Source organism: Pinus tabuliformis, chromosome 1_1 (assembly GCF_031772625.1).
Source record: "Pinus tabuliformis cultivar Carrire ecotype Pingquan chromosome 1_1, CPIR1, whole genome shotgun sequence".
Taxonomy (NCBI): domain Eukaryota; kingdom Viridiplantae; phylum Streptophyta; class Pinopsida; order Pinales; family Pinaceae; genus Pinus; species Pinus tabuliformis.
The window spans coordinates 515098068-515112446 of record NC_142297.1 but is presented as its reverse complement, the minus strand read 5'-3'; the positions used below and the strand labels follow the sequence as shown (position 1 = coordinate 515112446).

Sequence of the window (14379 nt, the reverse complement as noted above, 5' to 3'; positions counted from 1 at the left end):
ATCCATAGATCTTAAATCCATATCTACTCTCAATCTAACCTTCACATCCATAGATCTTAAATCCATATCTACTCTCAATCTAATCATCATTTTACAGTTTACATTAGTTTAAAAAAAACAATTGCCATAATAATATTTATGGCGGATGACAAAAAAAAAAAAGAGTAATGGTTACACACACATTTAAATTGAACTATAGAGATTAAAAGGGAACAAAAATTAAACACATCCATTTAATCTAAAAAGTCCCTTCCAATTCTTTTATATATATAAACAAGTAAAAAATGAGGATAAATTATAATTCAATAACACTGAACTTCCAAATTTTAATCATTAAATAAATAATGTCATATTTAATAAAAATTAACTCACCATTTACTGACCTCACAGGTACATAATTGGCGACTTGACTTTGATTACAACTCCGATTTGGCGATTTTTGGCGATTTGGCGTGGTCAAATCCGCATTAAACACACAAGCCACAGGAAGAGAGAAATAGAAAATGCATTTTATCCGCACGGTTGTGCTGGCCCAACCCAGTTTCAGTGCGTTACATAGTTTCTACATCTACATGTAAGAAGGAGACGAGTGCTCGAAACATAGAACTGGCTTGGAAGGTACCACTTCGGCGTGCGTTAGATCCACGAGACAAGAAATTATTTCCTCTGCTCTATCTGCCTATCTAAATTTTCATCACCTCATTTGCATGTATCCATCCTGTTAATTAATGGCTGATTCAACAATCATTCCTCATCAACCATTCGATCCCTCCTCCTTTGCGGCGTGTTGGGTATTTTTATTTTTTTTTACATGGAGAAAATACCAAAAACCTAACATTCAAACACACAGAGGCAATGCTCTGTTTTTACTTTTCTCCAGGATCTTTTTGTGTACAGAAGACTTAAAAAAAAATTCACTGAGAGACAGAGTATTTCAACACCATAAAAGATTTCTGAGAAATTAATGGGTTAACTCCTGTATATCCCTTTTTACATTCACTGCAGTGAAAACAACTTACTGCTGTAATAAAAGTTTACATAAGTTAAACAAAATTCACACAGACTTACAAAAAAAAACTTCACCATTTTCTTTATGCACTGCTTGTGCAAAAATCACACATGGTTTTCTTACAACTCCAAAAATTACATCACCTGGTTCTTATCTTTTTACACACTGCTGTGTGTTCAATACATACCACACGTGGTTTTCGCTGCACCATGGTTTCTTTTGATGGCCAACATATATATAAAACATTACAGCCTATTGGTTTTTACTGCAGCAGGTTTCTCAAAAATGGTCAACACTAAAAAAAATTACATACACATATCCCATACAAAATTTATGTAATAAGCATATATGCCCATACCCCCGATATATAAAAAAACATTAAAATTTAAACCCTTACCAATACTTCTACGGTAACAATTAATTCCATAATTATTTTACTGCAGTCAACCATGCTTTTAATTTACTCCACGCAATAGCATTAATGTATGTTCGTATGCAGGTTTGGGCAATCAACGGTTGAAAGGAATGAAGCAGATCGAACGGCGAAAATGATATCGGAAGCCCTGAGCGCGGACTTGAAAGTTTATCAAAAATTATTTATAATGTTGTCGGGTCCGCTCCATCGCATCGCAACTTTACTCATGTTAAAGACCCCGACCCTATGATATTGCCGATAGCGATGCGCCGATAGCGATATCGGCGATCGCTCATCGGAAACACAAAAGCTTCTTTATAATTCCTTCACTTCGACTTTGCCGATGCGATATCGGCGATCGCAGTTGAAATTATATTTTCAACACTCCCCTTTAATTTCAACTGTCGGGCATTCAATCATACCCAAACACTTCCTCAAAAATTCAAAGCTCTTCTGATCCAATGGCTTTGTCAAAATGTCTGCTACCTGTTCCTGAGTACTGCAATGTTGTAAACTGATTTCTCCATTGCTTACCAATTCTCTGATGTAGTGAAACCTTGTATCAATGTGTTTCGTTCTCTTATGAAACACTGAATTCTTTGACAATGCAATAGCTGAGCTATTGTCACAAAAGATGACTGTCGCTTTTGCCTGCTCTTGGCCTAAGCTTCTCAACATTCTTCTCATCCACACTGCTTGACATGCTGCTGCTGTAGCTGCCACATATTCAGCCTCTGCTGTAGACAATGCTACAATGGACTGTTTCTTAGAAGCCCGTGAAATGGCTCCTGAACCCATATGAAAAACATAACCGGAAGTGCTCTTCCGATCATCTACACTTCCAGCCCAATCGCTATCAGTGTAACCAATTAAATCTGAACTTTCTGAGACATTATATAATATGCCAAACATTTTGGTACCTTTGACATACCTCAAAATTCTCTTTGTTGCCTGCCAATGTGCCTCCTTTGGCCTCTCCATGAACCTGGAAATTAAACTAACAGCATACATTAAATCAGGCCTAGTTGCTGTTAAATACATAAGGCTGCCCACAATGCTTTTATACAAGCTAGGATCAAAGTCCTTGCTGCTGTCTTCTCTGCTGAGCTTTAATCACATCACTGTGGGAGTGATTGCTGCCTTGCATTCTTCCATCTTAAATCTGTTCAAAATTTGATTTACATATCTTGCTTGAGATATAAAAATTCCTTTTTCATTTTGCTCTACTTCTATGCCTAAGAAGTATCTCAAGAAACCCATATCAGTCATTTCAAATTCATCCTTCATGACTGATTTAAAATTCTTAATGAGCTGATCATCATTACCTGTGAAAATAACATCATCAACATATAAGACCACAATCAAAATCTTACCATCCTTTTCCTTGATGTAGACGGTGGGTTCTCCTTCACATTTGTCAAATTCATTATCTAATAGATATGAATCTATCCTGTTGTACCATGCTCTTGGCGCTTGCTTCAGCCCATAAAGAGCTTTCTTTAACTTGCACACTTTGTGCTCTTCACCTTTCTTCTCATATCCGAGAGGCTGTTCCACATAGACCTCTTCCATTAACACTCCATTTAGGAATGCTGATTTCACATCCATTTGGTAGACTTTCCATTTGTTTTGTGCTGCTATGGACAGCACTGCTCTCACGGTTTCCATTCTTGCAACCGGTGCGAAAGTCTCCTCATAATCTCTCACATACTGCTGCTTGTACCCTTTGACAACCAGCCTTGCCTTGTGCCTTTCAATCTTACCTTCAACATTGCTCTTGGTCTTGTAGACCCATTTCACACCAATGACTTCTTTGCCTTTTGGTAACTCAACCAAATCCCATGTTTTGTTTCTCTCTATGGCATTCATCTCCTCATCCATAGCTTTTATCAATTTTCTATCTTTGATTGCTTCCTCGAAATGAATAGGATCATCAACATGGCAATACAAGGCAAATAAGGAATTCATTCCTTCATCATAAATGTCACTTAGATTTCTAAATTTCTTACCTCTTTCACTTGGTGTGCAAGTGCTTGAAGATGCACTTGAATTTCCTGCTTGTGGTGTGCTTGGAGAAGCACTCTCATTTATCCTCAATGGTGTACCTTGCTGTCCTTGTGTTGGCGCTGCTGTTTGGGGATGTACTTCAGCCACTTCCTCTTCATCTTCATCATGAGACAAACAGTTTTTGACATTCACTGTTTTCTCTATGCTTCCATCCCAAGCTTCTTCCTCAATGAATTGAACATCCCTGCTTACAAAAAACTTCTTGGTAGATGGGATGTACAGCCTGTAGGCTTTGGATTCATCACTGTATCCAATGAAGATGCATTTCTCCCCTTTGCTGTCCAACTTCCTTCTTAGCTGATCTGGTATGTGTGCATAGGCCACACACCCAAAAACTCTCATGTGGGTGACTCCTTGCTTTCTCCCACTCCATGCCTCTTCTGGCACTTTGTTCATGACTGCTTTTGTAGGACACTTGTTCAGTATATAAACTGCACTATGTACAGCTTCAGCCCAATACTCATTCGGCAAATGCTTTGCCTTCAACATGCTCCTCGCCATATCCATGATGGTCCTGTTCTTCCTTTCAGCAACTCCATTTTGCTGTGGGGTGTACCGAGTTGTGAACTGTTTATGTATTCCATTTTCTCTACAAAACTTTAGGAATTCCTTGGAGATATACTCACCTCCTCTATCAGTTCTCAATACTTTTATGTGCAGCCCGCTTTGGTTCTCCACAAGTGCTTTGAAGTTTTGAAATTTCTCAAAGACTTCACTTTTGTTCTTGAGGAAATATATCCAAGTCTTTCTTGTAAAATCATCAATGAATGTCAAGAAATATAGGCTGCCAGCTAGTGATGGAGCTTGCATTGGTCCACACAAGTCTGAGTGGATAATATCTAAGGGTGCCTTTGCCCTTATGCTCTTCCCTGATGGAAAAATTTCTCTATGTTGTTTGCCCAATATACAACCTTCACAAAGGCTGTCCGGCTTCTCTATCAATGGTAATCCTCTTACCATTCATTTTCTGCTCAATAAGTTTAGACCTCCAAAATTGAGATGCCCAAATCTCAAGTGCCATAACCAATTCTCACCCTTTGGCATGCTCTGGAAGGCCTCTTGGGTGACTGCTGCCATTTCCCTTTTGTTCTTCATGTCAGCCCTAATCCGGAGAGGGAACATCCTGTTCCTTGTCATCTTCACTTTAGCAATGCATCTTTTGCTGGGTGGTATGTCCTTGATGGTGCACACATCATTTTCAAAGTAAACATTGTAACCCTTTTGGATAAGCTGTCCAACACTCAATAGGTTACATCTCATTCCGGGGACATAGTAGACATCTGCTATGGTTTTCCTTTCTCCTTGTTTTGTAAATATTTTTACCTCCCCTTTTCCCATAACAGACACTTTACTATCAGTTCCTAGTGTGACCTCTGATTTCAAATTCTGATTTAAGGCTGAGAAGAGGGCAATGTTTCCTGTCATATGGTTGCTGCAACCTGAGTCTAAAAACCATATGTCTTCACTATGTGTTTCAGCCATGTTACAAGCTAACAGGACATTTTCTTGACTGCTGTTTTCTCTTGTAACATTTGCATTTTGTCTGCTGTTCATATCATGTTGTTTCTTTCTACAATCACTAGCATAATGTCCATACTTTTTGCAATAATAGCATTGAACATTAGATTTATCATACCTTTGTCCTTGAGCATGATGTTGATCTCTTTGTTGATTGCTGCCTTGACCTTGGTTATGATTTGGATTGCTGCCTCTTCCTTGTGCATTTGATGAGCTGTTCCTTCCTCCTCTGTTCTGGTTTCTGCCTCTTCCTCTTCGGTTTCCTCTTCCTTGACCTCTTCCTCTTCCAAAGGACATCTGGGTCTTGAAGGCTTGCTCAAGAGATGAGTTTTCATTCCTACTCAACCTCTGTTCATGTGTTATCAGTGATGCATGTAGCTCATCAACTGTATAGTTTGAGAGATCCTTTGTCTCTTCAATGGTGGTGACTATGGCATCAAACCTTGAGGGTAAGACCCTCAATATTTTCTCCACAATCCTTCTATCTTCAATGGTTTCTCCATGAGTTCTCATTTGTGTGATTACTCCAATCACATGAGTGAAGAATGAGTCAATGTTATCTGACTCCTTCATGTTCAAGTTCTCAAAATCTTTTCTCAACAATTGTAGTTTTGCTGTCTTCACTCTCTCCATGCCTTGATAGGCTGTCTTGAGGATTTTCCATGCTTCATTTGATGTTGTAGCTGCTGCTATCCTTGGAAATATACTCTGGTCTACTGCTAGATGCAACAATAAAATGGCCTTTGCATCCTTCTTCCTATTGCTCTTTAGCTGATCTCTCTCTCCCTGAGTTAGTGCATTGAACTCATTTTCATCTGCTACTTCTTCAAAACCTTCCTCAACTATTTCCCATAAATCTTGAGAGGCAAACAGGGCTCTCATAGTTATTGACCAGTAGTCATAGTTCTTCCCATTAAACTGTGGGAGCTGGGTGTTAAACAAACCCATACCAGTGCTTGTGCTCGCCATTCCTTGACTGTGTATTTAAAACAAATCACTGCTTCTTCAGCAACACAAAAAAAACTTTGAAATACCTGAATCCTTTGATGTCTGAGTCTTCTGTCTGCCTGAGAGGTTTTGCTGCAGCAACAACCTTCTCCCTTCAGCTTCTTGAACACCTTCAAGAGCCTAAACCTGCTCTGATACCACTGTTGGGTATTTTTTTTACATGGAGAAAATACCAAAAACCTAACATTCAAACACACAGAGGCAATGCTCTGTTTTTACTTTTCTCCAGGATCCTTTTGTGCACAGAAGACTTAAAAAAAATTCACTGAGAGACAGAGTATTTCAACACCATAAAAGATTTCTGAGAAATTACTGGGTTAACTGTTGTAAATCCCTTTTTACATTCACTGCAGTGAAAACAACTTACTGCTGTAATAAAAGTTTACATAAGTTTACTGCTGTAAACAAAATTCACACAGACTTACAAAAAAAACTTCACCATTTTCTTTATGCACTGCTTGTGCAAAAACCACACATGGTTTTCTTACAACTCCAAAAATTACATCACCTGGTTCTTATCTTTTTACACACTGCTGTGTGTTCAATACATACCACACATGGTTTTCGCTGCACCACAGTTTCTTTTGATGGCCAACATATATATAAAACATTACAGCCTATTGGTTTTTACTGCCGCACGTTTCTCAAAAATGGTCAACACTAAAAAAAATTACATACACATATCCCATACAAAATTTATGTAATAAGCATATACGCCCATACCCCCGATATATAAAAAAACATTAAAATTTAAACCCTTACCAATACTTCTACGGTAACAATTAATTCCATAATTATTTTACTGCGGTCAACCATGCTTTTAATTTACTCCACGCAATAGCATTAATGTATGTTCGTATGCAGGTTTGGGCAATCAACGGTTGAAAGGAGTGAAGCAGATCGAACGGCGAAAATGATATCGGAAGCCAATGATATCGGAAGCCCTGAGCGCGGACTTGAAAAAAAATTTATTTATAATGTTGTCGGGTCCGCTCCATCGCATCGCAACTTTACTCATGTTAAAGACCCCGACCCTATGATATTGCCGATAGCGATGTGCCGATAGCGATATCGGCGATCGCTCATCGGAAACACAAAAGCTTCTTTATAATTCCTTCACTTCGACTTTGCAGATGCGATATCGGCGATCGCAGTAAATTATATTTTCAACACGGCCACTTCCATGGATGAATCTCGCAGCACCAATTCAAATTCCAGTTACAATTACGAGGTGTTTATAAATCACTACGGGAAAGATGTGAAGAAAAAGTTAGCTAGCCACCTCTATTATCGTCTTCGTGATTACGGAATCAGAGCTTTTCTGGACCTGAGAGAAATGCAGGTGGGAAACAGCATAGATCCTCAACTAAAAGGAGCCATTGCAACTGCCTCTGTTAATGTAGCAATATTTTCCCCAGGATATGCCCGATCAAAATGGTGCCTCAATGAACTTGTGCAGATGAATAATCCGAGGAAGAAAAAAGAAGCTTCCATTATTCCATTCTTCTATAATGTTGAACCTTGCGATCTAAGGATCAGAACGGATGACGGGCAACGTGGACTGTTCGGAAAAATCTTGGGATTTTTTTGAGTGTCCATTGGGTCAAATCTTGAGATTTCTTGGGTGCTCCGCGGGCAACAATGGAGTCTATGCTGAAGCCTTCCGACGCCATGTAAAGAAAAGAAGACACTCACAACAACTAATTGCAGAGTGGAAAAGAGCATTGTCTGAGGTTTCAGAGATAAGCGGTTTGGAGCTAACGACTTATAATTGGTTAGAACTTTTAGTCTCACTGTCCCTAATAATTTAATTGTATAGATAAAATAAGTTTTTAGTACTCATGTTTGGTTTTGCTGTGAATAACCAGCAACGAAAGCCAACTCCTGAATGAGGTAATTCAACTGGTGATCAAAGAAGTTCAAAAACTGCCATTGTGTGAGCGTAAAGCTCTAATTGGTTTGGATGGAAAGCTACAAGATCTTGAGAACACAATAGCATCTGAACGGCGGCGTCACAGCAAGAAGGCCAAGGTTGTGGGGATTGTGGGTTCTGCTGGTGTAGGGAAGACCGCCTTGGCAATAAAATTCTTCCACAGAAAAAAGTCAGGTTACGATAAATCATATTTTTTGGAAGATGTGAGACACGAATCTTCTTCAATTTCCTTGCAGAATAATCTCTACCGCGGTTTGACTTTACAGGATCTAACAGTAGGTAAAATCGCTGAGGGCAGAAGGGAGCTTTCTCGTCGTCTCTCGGGTTGTAAGGCCCTCATAATTTTAGATAATGTCGATGATGCCACACAGTTGCATGCATTATTTTCACCCTTGAAGGAGGTTCTTAGTCACGATAGCTTAATCTTACTTACATCTCGCAATTGGGATCTTATTTCAAGAAACGGCGTCTCCTCTGTTTACAAGCTGTCAGGCCTCGACAGAGAACAGTCACAAATCCTTTTCTGCAAGCATGCCTTTCAGTCAGCCCTCGACAGAGAACAGTCACAAAGCCTTTTCGACAGGCATGCCTTTCAGTAGTGTCAACCCCCTGCGGGATTTGATGAAGTGGTTACAAAGTTTTTGGATGCGTGTGACGGATTGCCTTTGTCTCTCGAAGCGTATGGGTCTCATCTTTCTACACAACAAGATTTGAAGTCTTGGGAAGGCCTATTGAAGAAAATATCAGCTTTAGTACTCCTCCCTGAAATAAAAGACAGTCTTAAGATTAGCTACGACAGTCTTGACCCCCAGGAAAAAGAGGTATTCTTAGATATTGCCTGTTTCTTAATAGAAGAACATAAAGATGAGGCCATAAGCGTATGGGATGGGTCTAGATGGGCAGGAAGTGTGAATCTTCAGAACCTAGAGTTAAAGTGTATTGTGCAGATCGACAGTCAAAACCGTATAAAAATGCACAATCACCTCAGGGACTTGGGCAGAACTTTAGCTGAAGACGAACTTCCTAAATATCCTCGTCGTCTTTGGCGCCGCGATAAAAACATTTTTCATTATGCGTCTATTCAACCAAGTGTACGCGTTTGAATCTAATTTTCAAAGTTATATTCACAGAAATGTTCTGAAAAATTTAAAAGTATATTGTTAATACTGTTTAGCTCTGCAAGTATGTCCATATTGTTTTCTAACAGTTTTCAGATAACAATTCAGATGCGCGGGATTAACAGGGTTGGAAGGAGTATCTGACCGATCATTCCACAACCCTTGGTATCGCCCTCCCGTTGACATGAGCACGTTGAACCTGTTGAGGGCTGAAGGTGACTGTTTGGAAAACATATCCCAGTTTCTGAGGGAAGCCGATCAGCTTCTATGGCTATGCTGGGATAAGTGTCCGGACACTTCCTTGCCTGCTTGGCTTCCAACCCAAAATTTGAGAGTTCGCGCGTGTTCGCCCCGCCAATTGGAAACAACATCATGCCATAGCCATAGGGAAAGTGTGGTAAAGAATATTTTTTTTATTAGTATATGTTTATGTTTTTTTGGTTTTCTGATAATTCGCAGAGGGGTGTTAATGTTTGTAGATGTGTTATTAAATTAAATTGAAAAGAGTTCAAAGATAACAGATACAGAATGTATATTTATGTTAAAAAAAATCAGTTGCCAATAAAAGTTGTGGTATACGTTTTTAATTTGTTGACATTTAATAGAGCTATGTGAAGATAGACCTGGGTCCGTAATAATTTCAGGATAATTAAACGGAGGGCATTGCAGGATCCTTGTTCAAGTTGTTTCCGTGTGCAGATTTGCACACTTAGGCAGACTACTGCGGGGATTCAGGAAAAGTTCAGCATATTATCTTGAATGATCGACGTTCAAGGTTCGAATTGTTGCAGTCTTGCCCCTGTAACCTTCTTCAACTGGAACACTTGGATCTACAGGGGACGAAAATAAAGGAAGTGTCATTTCCTGAAGAGTTTTGTCTAGCCCTAAAGCATCTCAACATTAGTTGTTGTCAAGAACTAATGGAGATTGGAGCGTTGCCAACAGGACTAATATCTTTGAACTTGCAAGGAAGCACTGCATTGGAAAAAATAAGTGGGTTTCCTGGGGACTACTGGACATCAGCGGGTGTAACGAACTAGAGGAGCTGCCGGGTCTTGACACGTTGCCATCGTCGTTAGAGGTGAAAGGGAAATCTGAATGCAGAAAGCTGTGTATAAGAATATCGAAAGGGAAAATGAAACTTGTCGCAACTTTTGATCCAGTTAGGAAACATTTCATTTTCCCATTTATATTCTGCACCATTGTATTTAAAATGGTCACAGCAACCATATTGTTTTTACTAGTTTCTTCGGTATCCAAATAAAAAATAAACCTAACCAGGGTTTATAATACATGTTCATTGAGACTCACTGGTAAGCGAATATCAAATCAGTGATTATTGATACATGTTCATCGAGACTCACCACTAATCGAATATTAATCGGTTTCGTTAAATTAATATATAATATCTGAAAATGTTATTTTAGTAGTTTGAAGATTTATTATACAATAATTATTTCAATCACAATATACCCATAACGCATATATATTAACATAGTTAATTATATTGTTAGACTGAATAGAATTTCTATAAACCTAATTTTATCTTACAAATCAAATAATATATATTATTATTATAAAACCTACACAACCACATAAAATTTAGTATTTTTTTTAACAATGAGTACTCTTTATATTAATTTTGCCAGTAAAAGAGATTTACAATTCATATACATCAATGGGCTTCAATTTTGTCATTTGCAGACAGTCAATCCATGTCCAATTCTCTCTGATCATTACAAAGAGAGACAATACTTTATTTATTCTATACTAAGATATACCCCACAAAATTGAGACAGAAGGAAAACACAGTAAAAACCAGTCATTACATTGGAAGTTTAAGCATTAAGATCAGCGCGGGGTTTAGATCAATGTCCAAGTTCTAGACTTCAAAAGGGGAGCTTTGTTCTTTTGGGAGGATGCTAGACTTGGCCATTTGGAGATGGAGATCCCTGATCATGCTACACAGTGAACCGACCTCGTCCTCAAGCCTAGCAATCTACTTGCATTTGTCCTCTATTACATCAGAGTTTTCACAAGCTATTGCATTTTGAACTGGCAATCTACTTGCATTTGTCCTCTATTACATCAGAGTTTTCACAGGCTATCGCATTTTGACAATGCAAAAAACCTTAATGTCAAATAGCTCCGTTTTAATCTCTGGAAGCTCCTAGGCACATTGCACACATAGTCACCGGAACCAAGAGTGGTTGCTTTTGGCTCATTGTTAGATTATTAACATAATTTCCACCACCCACCCTAAATGTACAAGCCCACTGCCTCAGGTTCCCGTAGCCATCCTCTAAGAGCGCCATTGCAATGCAGGGCAAGCACAAAAGGCGGAGCATAGGAAATTCAACTCACGATGTGGCTTATCCTGTATTGAAATGCACAGAACTCTTGTTGGGGCGAGAAATAGCACCCAAGTAGGGAAACAAAATCCAAAATGAACACTGCAAACTCACACCTCTAAGACTTTCTTGGGTTATTCTCACTAAGAGGATGGAACCCAATCCTACCAGAATTGTAAACGATAAGAAGAATGGGAAATTGCAGACAACCCAAATGAAATTTATAGCATTTTCCAGACAAATACCTCATATGGTGGAGTAGAGACGAACTAAAGCCTCTAGATCCCAATGCAACGCCATCGTTTCCCTGAGAGGAGAGAGAGCTTCAATTGCTTATAGTGAGGAGCTGAAGTGGTTGGAGAATCTAGTCTAAGCCGAGGGGAGTAAATGCAAGACGAAGGATAAGAGGGCTCACATGGTGAACAACTTCAAATTCTTGAGATAATCCTTGAACCAAGAACTAGACAAGAATACTCCCACGCTTAACTGAGGATCCGGCACAAATAGCGTAACGTGGAAGAGAGAATGTAGTTCGTGCGTGAGGAGAGAGAGGTAGTGCTTCATCATGCAAGCTAGCAGGGAGGGACGAGGTGACCTCACAATGATACCAGCTAGCTGGACAGGAGGGTTAGAATTAGTTGCCTTGGGATTAGGGAAAATATACAATAAATGCCTTGGGTGGATGGGGCTAAGGGAGGGATACATAAAGGGGCTAATCATGGGGCTAGTAAGGGAGGGATACATAAAGGGGCTAATCATGGGGCTAGTTAGGGAATGGGAAAAAGGCCAAGGACCTTATTAATTTATGATTATCCTTCACTATTATCTTTCACTTAAGGGACAAGCTATGTTTGCCATTGAGTTAGCCTCTGAGTTGAGGTTTTTGAGAATATGTCAAACTCACAAACTATCAAAAGTAAGGAGAATACTTTGAGCATGTTGGAGAGTGATTTTGATGATTGTCTTGAGTAAGGGAGGTGGTTCTTAAATTTCTTATTATAAGGAAGGAGTCTTCCATATACAAGCCATAAATCTCAGCTTGATTATTGGTCCTTTTACCTAGACCCGAGAAGTACTTATCCAATATTATTCCTTCAAGATTATAGAGAATCTCTCCCCTCCTATCACCCCTATAAAATCTAATATTATTATAAACTTAATAAAATTTATAATATTATAATCCCAAAATAATAAAACTTAACATAAATCTACCTAAAACCTAAATAATAAAACTTAAAACAAAAATAATAAACATAAATAATAAACTAATAAACTTTAAGCAATAAACTTAAAAATTTAAAACTAAATTGATAAACCTATATTTTAAACCTAAAACATAATCGGGTGTATATGGCGTAATAAACCTAAAACCTAAAAAATAAAACATAATAAACTTAAAATATAAAAACTAAAAATTATAAACTATTAAAATCTAAAACCTATTACTCTAATACCTAAGTCTAAAACCTATTACTCTAATACTTAAGTCTAGTGTAATATTTGTCCATTAATCCTAAAATACAATTTCAATGAAGTTTTAACGAGGAGAAAGAAAAAACTATGCTTTATTAATGTAAAAAATGTATAAAAACTATAAATTATAAACTATTAAAATCTAAAACCTATTATTCTAATACTTAAATCTAGTATAATATTTGTCCATTAATCTTAAAATACAATTTCAATAAAGTTTGTAATTAATCTGAAAAATAAAAAATGTATAAAAACTATAAATTATAAACTATTAAAATCTAAAACCTATTATTCTAATACTTAAATCTAGTATAATATTTGTCCATTAATCTTAAAATACAATTTCAATAAAGTTTGTAATTAATCCGAAAAAATTTCAGATCTAACAAGATAAAAAAATGTTTATATAATCATACATATAGTATATGTGCCATAATAAGAATATAACAATATAGCCCAAACAACATACAACCACTTATCAATCTAGCAGACTAAACACACAGGCTTAAAAAAAAGTTACATATGTCAAATGCCCAAACAACTGACAGTCACTCATCAATCTAACAACCACAAGCCTGCATTAAAAACCCTTAGAATATGTTGTATTTATCAAATTCCCAAGGACGGGAATCAGACTATTACAAAACAAGTGAAAAACCAGCATATAAGCTTGAGCTTACACCCGAAATATGAAAGTTGAAAGAAATGACAAACTTACAAAAGACCAAAATAAGTCCTCCCACAGTTCAACGTCATGGGAAGATGCAAACGGAGTGGAATGAAGAGATTAATGTCAATGAGATATATATCCAACCCCAAAGAGATTAATGGAAAACATAAAAATTCAGTAAAGAGAATCAGGGAAAGAAAACGAAAATGGGAAAAAATAATAAATTTATGCCCTTATAAATGGACAAGAAGTTCCCCTCATTGATTGTTTAAGTTAGACTGGTTTTCTTGCCTCTCTCTAAAGGAATGTGAAAGGAATACTAAGAAAGTAAAAGAATGTGAAGAGAATACTAAGTGGCGCATGGAGATTTATATAATTCAATATATTAGTTTTTAATTAATGCTCTGGTATAAGTGGAGAAAGTTTGAGTGAAAAGCACAAGTCTTTGCCATTTATCTTCTTTAACTGAAAATTGTGACTATTCGTTATCTCAGCTTTTCAATTCAGTCCATCTGATTAAGGCACAGGCGAAGAATATTCCGAATTAATTAAATCATGGTCATTTAAACATATTTTTTATTTTAAAATTTTCAAATTGTTACATCCCAATTTTAATATAAACCACTCTTATTAATATAAACCACTCCTATCACTATAATTAAGTAATTATAGTGATTTATTAATGATAAATATTAAAATTTTATTTTCTAATACATTTCGAAATAAAAATAAATGGTAAAAATTAATAAAATGTAATTAGATTTTTTTAACTATGAAGATTTTTAATTTATAAATAGATTTTGTTGCAATCTATGGG

General features: G+C 37.3%; 1 protein-coding gene across 1 annotated transcript; it reads left to right on the top strand.

Moving 5' to 3' along the window:
* The first annotated feature begins 7200 nt into the window (after positions 1-7200).
* LOC149214049 (TMV resistance protein N-like) lies at positions 7201-8549 on the top strand. Its single transcript, XM_089389273.1, has 2 exons — positions 7201-7580; positions 7886-8549. The coding sequence occupies exons 1-2, from the start codon at positions 7201-7203 to the stop codon at positions 8547-8549; spliced, it is 1044 nt and encodes a 347-aa protein (XP_089245399.1).
* Positions 8550-14379: the final 5830 nt, after the last annotated feature.